This window comes from Lissotriton vulgaris, chromosome 12, assembly GCF_964263255.1.
Source record: "Lissotriton vulgaris chromosome 12, aLisVul1.2, whole genome shotgun sequence".
Taxonomy (NCBI): domain Eukaryota; kingdom Metazoa; phylum Chordata; class Amphibia; order Caudata; family Salamandridae; genus Lissotriton; species Lissotriton vulgaris.
The window spans coordinates 49,679,495-49,693,381 of record NC_141700.1 but is presented as its reverse complement, the minus strand read 5'-3'; the positions used below and the strand labels follow the sequence as shown (position 1 = coordinate 49,693,381).

General features: G+C 44.5%; 1 protein-coding gene across 3 annotated transcripts in view; it reads right to left on the bottom strand.

Annotated features, from left to right (window-relative positions):
- The window catches only part of UPF1 (UPF1 RNA helicase and ATPase), a 382,560-nt gene that overhangs the window by 287,655 nt on the left and 81,018 nt on the right, over positions 1-13,887 (bottom strand). For all 3 annotated transcript variants that reach the window (XM_086947036.1, XM_086947037.1, XM_086947035.1), the window contains exon 5: positions 13,383-13,563. In XM_086947036.1, coding sequence (XP_086803162.1) covers positions 13,383-13,563 — 181 coding nt within the window. The remainder of the gene's footprint in view (positions 1-13,382; positions 13,564-13,887) is intronic.

Below are 13,887 nucleotides of genomic sequence, written 5' to 3'. Positions count from 1 at the left end.
GCGTACCTATCATTCCAGACGCGGAGGTTTCAGCTTTCTGCTTCTCCGCGACGCTGGGGAGGGACGGACGGTCTGCGGACTCGAAAAATCTACTTGCTGCTGCAGAGGACGCGGCCGGATTAAGGAATCTAACTGCTTCCTCTCCTTCAGGATTAAGATTAATTTGTGGAGGGACGTGGGAGGCTCCGAGCTCAGGATAATATGCCGGCTCCCATTCAAGATCCGCGAGCCTCAGGAGGCACGACGACTTTAGAGGAGAACATTGGAGCTGGGGCTGACAGCTCAGAGGTGAGCAATGGGGGCAGCAGGAATCCCTCGGCAGTTGCTGAGAAGGGCAAGGCTTTAGACGATGTTGCTAGGGGAAAGGTGGTCCAAGAGGCAAAGAAAATACCAGCAATTTTTTCTGCTAATAAAGATAAGCGGCGAGGGAAACAACAGGCCCTCCCTTTACTTACCCCCTCCACTTACAGATCTAGGTTTTGCTGTGCATAAGCAAGGGGATATGTTTCTTCAGCCTGCTCTGATTAAAAACACGAGTGTGAGAGAAAGTGCTCAGGCAACCGCACAGAATCTAGGTCAAGCAGTTTCAGTGTTATCAATGGCAAATGGGGTTATACCTTTGTTGATGAGACAATTGCCCCAGGTTCTTGTGATCAAGCGACAAATGGACAGGATGGCGATATAACACCTATGGTTAATGTGGAGGGGGGTAGGAGCTAGTGTGGCAAGCATAACTGGGGGCCATCTGCAGCAATATGACGCTGAGTCGGCGGATTACTATTCGCTATCTGAACAGTCTATGTCATCATGTGAAGACCTGGTACGTCAATATGCAACACAAATGAGTGTGAACGAAGGTAGTGATCGCAGCAGTTTACTGCTGGAGGAACTGACTGAACAAACCGAAGGAAAAACAGACAGTCCGTAAGAGATTCGAATTGACGCTGGTGGACGGGGGAGCAAATGCAGAATGCTTAGGCCAGATACAAACATCAAATTGCTGAAGATATTTCTCTCTCCCTAATTTATCAGTCTATAATGTCTTTTTGTACTGAAACGAGGGAAGAGAGTCAAAGAATGCAGAATATTTGTAGGAAGTTACAGAATTCAGTACGTAGAATGTCGAAGTCTCATGCGGATTTTGTCTCTCGATTCAATGAGGCTGAAACGCAAATTTCCAATCTTGAGGATGAAATACTCCAACAAAAAACAGGGACTGCCTCCCTGCAAGCTGTTAGGGAGGATACAGCCTGGTAGATGGCGGATATTGAAAACGAGGCAAGACTGAATAATCTGCGTATTCTTCAGATTCCAGAAGGGAAGGAAGGACAGGATCCTCAGCGTTTTATCGTTGAACTATTTAAGAAGGCTTTTCCTGAACTTTCTAAATAGGATTGGGATCGTGAATTTGAAAGAGTGCATCGTTTTCCTTTCACTAGACGCACTTCTTCGAATGCTGATCCCTCAAAAGAAAAACCCAGGGCTTTTCTCATTTCATTTAATAGTTTTTTGGCACATGAAGAGGTTTTCCAGCTTGCGAGTCCATATAAGAAAAGATCTGGGGGTGACTTCGAATTTTTTGTACAACTTGATTTTTGTAGATTCACAGTTGAATTACGGTGGCAGTTACGAGAGTTAATTGCTCAATTTCAGGGTAAGGGTGCGCAGTCTTATTTGCTGAATCCGGCAAAATTGAAAGTAATTTTTAAAGATCGAACACATTTCTTCACTAATGAGGGATCAGCCAAGAATTTTCTGCAATCTCTTTAGTGGGTGGATCAGGTTGACATTGTAGTTGCAACAGAGTTTCGTGCTTTCCAATATAGGGTTATGTGTATATTGGTATATAGTATTTTTGGTTTGGGTTTTTTGTCTCATCTGTGTTATATGGCAATATACACTGGTATATGGTTAGAGTTGTGGGGGGCTGGCAAGGGGGCACACGCTAGTCTGCATCTATAGAACCATTAGTCCTAAAGCCTTGTTTGAGGGGGGTTGGAGGGGTGGGTTTGATCGGTGGGGGAGGGTGGGCGTAGGGGTTGGGTCACAAGGGTGGGGAAAAAAAGGGAGAAAAATCCACAGTTATTCAAGAGGTAAATAAAGAGAACTTTCGGCAATTGCAAATATATTATATTGGAATTATTCAGCAATCTGAGATAGCATGTGCAGTAATATTGCTTAAACAATCAATCAGGCAGTTAGGGGGGGAAAAATTTGTCCCTGGAATGTCGCCGGTCTAAACAGCTGCAGTAAAATGAATTGTGTGACAGCTGAATCACGTACAACCCAGCCTGATGTGGTCTGTCTCCAGGAGACGCACATACCTTGGGCACTTTTAGAAACCTTGGGCTACTCATTGATAGGGGCTTCACACCAATCATCCATGATCAGAGGAGTAGCAATATTAGCTAAAGATAATAGGGTTACAACGGGACGGTGTCTAGCCGATAAGTGAGGAAGATGGGTGTTGGACCTGGGTCCTCCAAGTCACATAAGGTAGCTTGGCACTAAGTGAGAAGGCCTAACTCCAAGGAACATGTGCTAAGTTTGCGTCACACCCATCAGTAACGTAACATAACATCAATCCACTCAAAAATAAGGACACTACACCAATTTTGGAAAAATACGAGCTGTTTTATAAAAGTTCTTAGTTCCTTCGTTTTCCAACTATTCCACAATTTAATGTAATTAAGTTTTCACAATCCCATTTCTTTTCTACATTGACCAGGTAAACATTTACATCTTTCAACAGGGTATGTGCAACAGTAAAGCTCTCCAGTAATCGCTTTTATACCTCCTCCTGAAGTTATACTTTTACCATACAATTTAACCATAACCCACACGTATCTCATTTCGAGAAAAGCAAGCTGGCATGAACTGTTCCCCAGATGACTCAAGGTTAACAATTTACTAGATAACCCCACCGGACAGAGAACCCCTTTCTCCTGTTATGGATGAAGAAGGTTACACACAACTGTAGCTGGGAGAGAACAGGCAAGTTGAATTACATTGGCTTATGTCAGATCAAATCCCCTCAACAAAAGAAGAGTCTAAGTCTTACACATGTGCAGCCTTGCCCTGAGGAGTCCCCGCTAGCAACTAAGGTGAATCAGCTGGCTTGTTATGATTCTTTTCCCCAGCAGACCCCTTTTCCTAGATAACCCTGGAACCAGCCAGTGCCGTACTGAGTAGTTGCTACTGAATAGGCTAGGTGCAGTGCTGCCCAGTTCTCCTTTCTTGACAGACTTCGGTTTGTCCTGCTGCTCCCCCCACCTTCCCGGCTTACTTGGCCGTGTAGCTCACGAGGTCAGACTCCGTCCGACCCTTTCGCCTTCAAGTGCCTCTTCCGCCGTGAAGGGGGTTTCCCTGCCCTCTCCCCAGTCAGGAGAGCGGGCGTTCTTCCTGGTGCGACACCCGGCAGCCCTCAAACTTCCCCAGCAGTCGAGCGGGCGCCCCGCAGCAACGCGTCTCGCTTCAGCGCCCGGCAAACCTCCGCGCTCTTCTCCTCACCGACTCCTCCCACAGGGCTCCGCCTTCAGCCGACCTCTTCCGCAGTGCTCCGCCTTCAGCCGACCTCTTCCGGCGCCCTCACGCCTCCTCACCCGGCATCAGAGTCTTCCTGCAGCCGTCCTCTTCTGGCGCCCTCACGCCTCCTCGCACAACACCGGGGTCTTCCTGCCGCTACACTTCCAGCGGTCCTTACCGAGGAATGATTTGACCGCTGAGCAGATCAGCTGTGCGGTAAGCTTTTCCTCACAGCACCTGCAGTCGCGACCTCACACAGCGCCTCAGCAGGGGTGGGGGCCGAACTCGCGGCTCAGTCAGGAAGTTTTCCCCAATTAGCAGAGAGGTCCAATTACTACACTGAGGCGGTGGCACGCCAGGGTCAGCTTCACCCCACTCCTCACTCCTTGTTGTGCATTCCGGAGCAGGTAGGGTTATAAGCTGGGGCAAGTGTGTTTACCATGGAGGCAGGGTTCGGTAAACAGACAAGGGGTCACGCCAGCGTGGAAGGGTAGTCTGCCCACAGGTCGATCTCTCCCCTCTCAGTGCGTGCTCCTCCTCACTAAGTCGCCTTACTCCGGACCAGTCCCACTTCACACTTTCTCTGCCCAGAACTCTAAAATGGCCGTCCTGGTTCTGGCCTTATATAGGCTAGCCCTGGCTATCAGAACCCTCCAGAAGGTTCTAGTACCTTCTTAGTGTAACCCTATGGTCCCTTTCCTAGAGGTGACAGTTATGGCAGTTAATGACGACCATTTTGTGGGTCTTACAAATCTAGTCAGAAGAGGCACCTAGGCCTCAGGGAAAAGGACAACGAGGGTCAAAGAGCATCTAACCCCTAGCTAACACCGCAAAAATTCAGTGGACATAAAAAATTAAGGGATTTGAGGGGCAAAAAGGGGACAAAAATAAATAAATAGGAGGGACTACCCAGGGGGCAGACAGGTCTAACAATGGGTTATTGTAGAATGTCTTTTTGGGCGGGTTAAGTTTACAATTTGTGTTGTGTATGGATCCAATTTGGATGAAGCTTCTGTCTTTGAAGAGTTAAACATTGAATTAGCATTATGGGGAGCACCATTAATATTATGTGGGGACATGAACATTAATTTAACGAATTTAGACTTGCAGAGAGGACCGCGGGGAAATCAAGGGCAGAAACCTCGGGTGTTTAAAGTCTTGTATGATCTTGTAAATTATCATGCTTTAATGGATGTTTGGAGCTATTTAAATCCGACAAACCCAGGGTTCACCTACTACTCTTATCCTCATAAATAGTTTGCTTGTTTGGATTACTTTTTTTTGTCTCTTTCTTTAAAAAATGATGTTGCAATCCAATTTCTACCAAGGATTACCTCAGATCATTGCCCGATTTTAATGATATTAAATGTCAACACTCAGCTCCCACCCATGAGGTCATTCTCATTTGATAGCAAACTTTGCGTAAATGAGCGCTTTTGGGAACAACTGTCCTGGTGGATTAGTGAAATTTTTATCAATAATAGAAACTCAGCTCATTGTGCTATAGTCTGGGACTCATTTAAAGCATGTTTTAAGGGGGGAATTATTAAGTTTTGTATATGGGCAAAATCGGACGAAAAAGGCAGAGATACAGGATTTGTATGCAAGGCTTTAGGATGATCAGGACAAGTCAATTCAGGGTGTTGGACTAGGGGCAAATAATATTGAGGAATGTGAAGAAGCTACGAACAGGTGAGGGCTAAAAAGGGATCTGAAATACTGAAAACGCTCGCAAATATCTTGCTAATAAAAAGCAATTGCATGAATATGGGGAATCTGTGGGTCGTTGTTTGGCATGGCGGTTACGCAGGAAGGAAGCGATGGGGCGGATTAAGGCCTTGAAAGATAAGGATGGGGTACTCTGTCAAGAACCAAAAGGGATTCTTTCGATTTTCCATAAATTTTACTCTGATTCATATACTCAACAAGCACAAGATCATAGTTATTTCTTTAACCTAATTGAGGGGACTTTGGGACATCTAGATTCCAGTGATCGTGCATCACTGGATAAGCCTATTTCTATGGAAGAGCTAGAAATTGCTGTTAAAGGACTAGCTATAGGAAAAGCTGCTGGGCCAGATAGATTACCCACGGAGATTTATAAGCTTTTCTTTTTAGCTTAATTAAAACTGATATGTTAGATACATTTAGGGCCGCACAAGAGGGGTGTGCACCGAAATCTTGGGCCGAAGCTACTATAGTAGTATTTAATAAAAAAGGTAAAGACCCGGAGTTAGTCGGTTCATATAGGCCAATATCGCTATTGAATTGCGACAGCAAAATTTACTCAAAAATATTGGCCACCCACATTTTTAGAGTCATTAGTTCACTGGTCTTCCGATCCCAACATGGGTTTATAACAGGACGTAATACTAACGTGCTTATTAATAAGGTAGTGACACTATTTGATATTGCACAAGTCGAGAAACGTGATCTGGGTCTAATTTTATTGGACGCAGAAAAAGCGTTCGACCGTGTGGAGTGGGCATACCTGTGGGAATTGATGCGTCTTTTAGGTTTTGGCCAACGTTTCCTTACAGCCCTACAGGTTTTGTACACTTCACCGGTCGCTAAAATTTCTACTATGGGATTAACATCTGAGACAGTGAATATCACCAGGGGCACTAGACAAGGGTTCCCCTGTTCACCATTGTTGTTCGCACTTTATATTAATCTGTTCATTGAGTTACTGGGCAACAATGATTTGATTTTACCATTTCTTGTACATAATATACCATATTCGGTATTTGCTTATGCGGATGATGTCGCTATAGTCTCCACGGATCCTTATGTGGCATTGCAAGAGATAGAACGAGTGGCTATAGTATTAATTTCAGAGACTGTTATAATGATGATGCGCGAGTCGAAAAGGAAGTAATATTTAGGTATCAAAATTCGATCATCCACTCAGGAAATATTGGACGTAAATTATGGTTCGTTAGTAGCTAACATTTGGAACTCATTAGATAAATGGTCATGATTACATCTTACACTCATTGGTAGGGTGAATGTAATTAAGATTAATGTTTTAGCCAATGTATTATACCGGTTTAGAGCGATTCCATTAGAATTCACCGTATCTCAACTTCAACAATTACAGTCTATCTGTTCGAAATTTGTTTGGGCACCTGGGAAACTGAGAAGGGCTATGCGATTTCTGACCTTACCAATTGAACGGGGGGGGGGGGGGTTAGCTATGCCTGATTTTCTTTTTTATTTCTATACATGCTCTTTGTTAAGAATGCCGATTTTGCTGACTGGAGAAGACATAGTTAATGAAGCGTAGGCCCCTTCTATTTTTCATATGTTGTTAGGATCGGAGGCGAGACAATCTTTATTCAAAGAAATAGATGGAAGCCATTTTAAACGGACTAGGTTTAAAGTGTTAATATCGGCGTTTAATGTTTGGAAAAAAATTCGAAAACTGTGCCAAGTGGGGGAAATATCTTGGTATACCCCTACCAATGCCAAAAAACTTTTACCCTCTATTTTTTGGGATGCGGTGGCTACTGGGTTCGAGGTATTGTGCAATTGGAGGATTTTTTAGGAATAGATGGTTTATTAATTTCTTATGCTGACTTGTCCCGATGTTTAATTTACCAAAGCAACAATTCTTTAAATATTTGCAAATTCGTGATTTGATACGACAAAGGATTGCATTCAAATCCAACTCAGTTATTAAGGCTACGCAACGACAGGTGAAAACTGGGGAGGCGTATCAGTTACTGCTGGCATATAGAAAAGATGACCTAGAGAAAAATGTTGATAAATGGTCTGAAGTTTTAGGGGGTTGACAATGCATCATTGAATTATGCTATCTCAACGTCAAGGGAATCGCTCTCATCTGCCAATCTGCGTGTGCAATGTTTAAAATGTTTTTTAATTTGTATTATACCCCGGCATATATGGCTACGTGGAAATCTGGACATGATGGGAAATTTTTTCGATGTAGTGCAGACAACGCTGATATAAAACATAACTTTTTAGGTTTCGCCTGGAGAACGGAGCGTAAGCTCCGCCTCCAGAGAAATCTCTTGATTTCAGTAAGGACTCTGGAATACGCCCCCCTGTCCCATTGGCTAGCTCCATAAATGGAGGCTAGCCATTGGAACAGAGAGGCGTCCGTCATGGCTGGACCAGATTCGGGGGCGTTCCCGAGAATTTTTGGCTTTTGGCTACGTCAGCCAAAAGCCGGGAACGCCCCCGAATCTGCACGGCCTCCGCTCTCCCCCTTCCCTCCCACAGCAGATCCCCGCCTCCCTCTCCCCTCCCACAGCAGATCCCCGCCTCCCTCTCCCCTCCCACAGCAGATCCCTGCCTCCCGAGCCGCAGCCGGTCCCGATGCCGTTGTAACACGGCCTCCGCTCTCCCCGCCTCCCTCTCCCCTCCCACAGCAGATCCCCGCCTCCCTCTCCCCTCCCACAGCAGATCCCCGCCTCCCGAGCCGCAGCCGGTCCCGATGCCGTTGTAACACGGCCTCCGCTCTCCCCCTTCCCTCCCACAGCAGATCCCCGCCTCCCCCTCCCCTCCCACAGCAGATCCCCGCCTCCCGAGCCGCAGCTGATCCCGATGTTTCGGAAGATAGAAATTACGGGATGTCACTGTATTTCGCAAAATGTGTGCAAGCGGAAGAAGTCCAGGTGAGTGCCCGTTCCTGCTTCCCGCTGTCTGTGTGCCGTTCCCGCCCCCACCCCTCTTCCCGCTGTCCGTGTGTGGTTCCCGCCCCCCCCCTCCCGTTGTCCGTGTGCCGTTCCTGCTCCCTGTAGTCTTTGCCTCGGCAAACTGGAAACAGACACATAAGATCAGGAGTATCGTGTGAATCTCAACAAAATGAATAGACTTGAAGACTTGACACAATAGCCAATTATTATCCTCTCCAAAGTATGTCCCTCTTTGCGCCAGTCACAAATGGTTTAAAACCTTCAACAAGCAGAGGGAGCCACCGTCTTTAGCAAGCCGCTCCCGGTGTGGGCATGTAACGCGAGAAGTCTGTTGGTCTGGGAATCAGAAAGCTCACAGCCCCCGCCCTATTCTCCACCCCCCCCCCACCCCCCGCGAGGCACCAACACATGTTCGCGTGGGTGTTCTGCAGCAGGAAGTGTTCCGGCGATTGCTCATCTAGTTTCATGTGGCGCGTGGTTTATTTCCCCTTCTTATGATTGAATCCCCAGGCTGCATAATATGCACACTATGATTGGCATAGGTTTTTAGCTGAGGTGGTTTAAGCCACACTTTTAACTGCTTCGGCCACGCCCCTTTGAGAGACACCGCCTTCACCCAGGTCTGATGGGGAGGGGAGCCCTGAACTATCACTGCTCCGATGGTACATCTTACTGCAACTAGTTTCATTGTGGAACAGTCCTCGCATTCCTTAGTAATGTGTTCATCGGACGAATGTCACACTAGTGCTCAAAGGAGGAGGAGGGGCTAGTGGAAAAGCACTGCTTGCACCCAGCAGTGGAAATTCAGATTATCCAGGCGGTGATACCCTCTGCTGGGGAGCTGTGCTCGGTCACAGCGTGTGCCGTGCACATGGGGCTGGTGTATGATGACGCCTTGGCCCCAAGCGGCCTTTCACTCTCAACCTAGTAACTTTCATTGTAGGAGAGGCTCGTTTTATTCGTGCATCCAACAGCTCGGGGACCCCTTTACAACCCCCTGAAGGCACAGCTGGATTAGAACTCAGACTATCAGCTTTCGGTCGAAGGTTCATTGGAAAGACAGGACAGAGGCTGCGGTTTTATCCACACCTCAAATTATGACTTGTCCGAACCTGTTACTCCCGATTAAAGATCTGATTCACAAAGAAAGATGAAAATATATAACATTGAATTCCATTTTGGGGCTTCTAAAATAATAATTACACACGAAATCGAAATACCCTGGAAACGAATTCAGTACTGCAAATTGCTTTGAAACTACAGGCTAAAATTCAATAAGAAGGCTTACCGCATGTAATAAATATATGTGTACACACACACGGTAAACAGGTAAGCGTGTATTATTCTCCAGGTATATTTTCGGGGGACAAAGGGCCATAATGCTGAAGGTGGCTTGAAAATGTCACCAGAGCTTAAGAGCCCCCCCCCTCCCCCCCCCCCCACCACTCCCTCCCCCCCCCCCTCTCCCTCCCCCCCCCCTTCCAATAAGAACATATTTTTTAAAGGATTGGTTAAGCAGTAAAAAAAAAAGATATTCATGGGGTGGGTTTTTATTGAAGACCTGTTTTGCTCAGCTGATCAACACATTCTCTTTACGCCTTACTATGGTTCTGAATGCATACTTTATTTATGCCTTCCACACATGAAAAGATATAAAACGGAAATGCAGTACGGCTGACTGCGGGTGGGAATTCAGATCCACTCACGCCATGCCCCAGCCACGGCCCCTTCCATTCCTACTGTAAACAGAGGCAATAAAGAGCAGGCTGCACCTCGCACATCCTAGAACACAACCCGAGCTACGCTTCACTGCCAATTCATGCCCTACAATCAGCACAATGGGCAGGAGTGCCTGCACTGGCCGTCTTTATTCAGGAAGGGAGGAACTCACATGGTCTACTGGGTTTATGGTGACATAAACCAAGCTCTGCAGCGCATCACACTGACGGCTGAACCACAGGCGGAGCAAAGGGTCAACACGAGATGTTTTATCATCCCGACACCAAGCCATGCACGTGCCAAACAAGTGTTCATGAGAGTCCACATCCATAATACAATGGATGTACATAGCGGCCATTCCACGCACACGGCGCACTTACAACTGTATGCAGACTAGCACGAAGAACCAGCAGCGATGGAATGGAATGCTGCTTCACGGACGGCAGCGCCATCAGATTCCTTCACACAGAACAGGCAGGTGCATACTGCGTCAGTGCAAGCATCAGCAGTGGAGCATTCTTCTTGACTCAAGACAACTACAACTTGGCGAGCAGGGTTAAATGAAGCTGTGGCATAACGGCCAGAGCTGCCGATTATGGCACTATAACTAAAGCTTGTAGAATCATGAGGACCAAGCTGTGCCCTCAGGCCTTACAAACCGAGGCTGATAAGAGGGAACTCGGGGCTGGGGAGAGAAATCTCTTGAGCTCACGATCTGTACGTTTTATGGCCAACTCGTGGCAAAATAAGCAGCATTTCTATTATATTTGTAGACTACCATGTCAGCAGATAAGAAGAGAATTGATAAGATTAAGAATTGGTGTTAACCCTTTATGCAAACAACGGGTAAAGTTCATCTAAATAAATAACACCAGCGAATCTGCCTCTTCTTGTCCCATTTCTAGACCTCATGTTAATGTTCTCTCGAGGTGCAGGTCAAACGTGAATGTTTATAATTAACCTTTTCCAGATTGCGCTGTGTCGCCGTATGGATTATACTAGTGAAAGGCTTGCAGGGACAGGGTAGGATCAGTCATTGCTTTCATCATGCTTCAAACGAATGTCAAGGCCACTGGAACTATGAGATTTTCATGTGCAGCGTTTTTCGCACAATTATGGAGTTACCGTATTTGCCACGTAATCCTTCAACTGCTGCTTAATTTGCAGATTTTAATGGAAACAATTTGTATGTAGCTCAAACAGAACAAAAATGACAAAATGTGCAGCAAAATGTGCTGTTGTCCAGCAGAAGGTTGTCAGGTAAACTTTGTTTAGCCTAATACTGTTTTTAAGTGCTAAAGTGGTGCAAATGCATCCTATCATTTTCTAAGACAGTGTTAACATTGGTAAATACGACAAAATAAAGAAGAAATACTATCACAAAAAGTGCCATATTCCAACACATAATTTGCCATTTTTAGACACATGACTTAGTTAACTCTGCCACACTCTTGCCACATAATGGCGACCACTTTTCAGAGTATTAGTGCTGTAGTTGTTATCTCTTTCAACAAGAACAACTATTTTCCGAGTGGCTCCTGGGAAGAGTCCAGTTAATATTGCAGGCCTTTAGTCCTGAGGGGTCCATATTTCCTGGGACAGTCTTCTATCACAGCTTGGCCTCACTACGCCGGCTGATGTGCTTGGAACGTTGACATCGCATTTGCGACAGATTAAGCTATTGCCATTGTAAATGACAATGCCATTTATTTATCTGTTTTCAAAACCAACACATAAATAAAAAGTTTGTCATTCACAATGCCAATAGCTCAAACTTTTCCAAGGGCGAAACCGTTGCATTGTAAATGCTTGTTTAGTTGTGGACATTTAGGAAACTTTATTGTTAATCTTGAAAAAAATCTAAGTAGAATTATTAGGAAGCCGATCTGTATAACACCTGCAATTATGCTCTTGGGGTCGGGCCGCAATTTATGAGGGGTGGTCCTTTCTTTAAACATCAATATTTAATATTCATTGCGATGACCGTAGCCAGGTTGTGTATTGCGGCAGACTGGCTCCAATCAGAAGCTCCTTCTTTCCCACGATGGAGGAATAGAATGTATAGTTTATTTAATCTTGAGTTTAGTTTATATGCAGTTAAAGGGGTGAAAAAACACAAGATTGGTATTGCAGTATGGGGATCATTTGCCGATTAAATGGATGTACATGCTTGAAGTAATATTTCAATGGATATATGTATTTTGGTTGTTAATATACTGTGGAATCAAAAATAAAATAAAAATAAGAGCTCATTCATATTAAGTGCTATTAATTTTTATGTTACCTCTATTTAAGTATCAAAAAGGTATTCACAGTCTACAAGTGCCATACAGTGTCCTGGATATCAGACACTTGTAGTAGACTGAGTTCTAGTTACCAAATCCCAAGTCCATATTGGGGGACACTATTTTGATTGAACTCACAAATACAATAGGTTTCCTGGAAACCTTTGACCCGGTATTGAATTTGATGAGAACCACCAATGGTTGTAAAGTAGATTAAATATACTCAGTGAATTGTCTGGCTCTACTACAAATTGCACACCAGTGGCAAGATCCCACATATCCGGATATAGGTAGATGGGTGAAAGAACTGGAATGTATTATTTTGATGCATTACAGTATATAAAATATTAACATTTTGATATATATCGATCTTCTAATAGAGAACAGTTTCCTAAACCTGCAAAGTCTAGAACATATTCCGGGATGGGGTAGGATCATTCCAACATACAGCAAACTTTGTTTTTCCTTTCGTTTCCATTAAGACAATATATCACCTGTGGATTATAAAATAGTCATATAGATATGATAAAGCCATTGTGGCTCTTTGTCTTTTTGGCTGGAGTATTTTAAGGCACTATCCAATTTGGTTTACCATATTTAATGATGAGCATATTTCTATTTCTAATGCTCAATAAGTCCCTTTACAACACAAGGTTGGAAAGCGACTCAAAGATGGGTCAGTGTTTAGACATAACAGCAAAAATCCAGTTGACAAAGGACTTCACAAAGAATGCAAACCACCTACAGATCTACCCTGAAAAGTCCAAGCACAATGAACTTGCTGAATGGATCACAGCAATGTCCTGGGCCAAACTTGAGTCCCTGAACAAGCATTATAATCATTAATTTTGCCACATGAGATATGTGCCAACTGGCTTAAAGCCGAACATTAGTAAAAGACAAGATGTTTGTATTTTCACTGCCCACTCCTTTGCAGAGGTGAAAAAGTTGGTCTGATCCAGAATAAGACTCTCTCCCCAATTTAAAATGACTTCTCCATCACGGTCTCTTGATGTTTTATTATTCCTCATGGAGTTACATTTCACCTGCACTCCATTTCAAAATGAGTTGTCTTTGTTAGATCAAATGCAAAATACTTTACACATTTCACCTACAGTTGCAATCAAAAGTGGCTGAATGCTTGACGACTATGGCTGGGTAAACTACAATTTCCAAAACTGTTAATGCATACCTTCCAAAGCTCTTCCAATTTGTTAATTTGCTGAGCTGTAATCTGACGAGCTCTTAATTGTTCCTGTTCTGAAGGAATCTTCACCAACCAGGAAAGAAAGCAGCGATCTTGAATAAGTGGCTGCCACTGGGAGCTGTCCCAATTAATATCTTTCAAGCTGCTTTGACTGGCGCATGGTTGCCTGAAATAAAATTAGAATGCAAAAAGGGCATGATTGACGAGTAACTTCGCTAATCAAATAAAATGCACAATATCACTCTTGAAGGTAACGTGAAACTTCTACTCCCTAGCGCCAAGTTCTAACAAATGCATACTTCAATGTGGTATCCTGTTACTGGTATGTACAGCACATGATCAACACTGTTGTGGGATATGAGTGCTTGCAGGTAATTTAGATGTTAGTGGCCACATTTGCTCCATCAAGGTGGGGTTTGTGATGCCGAATGTCAATGGGAGCCGCAAAAAACAAATGGTGGTTGTGTATCAATATGTAGGACATGCCTCA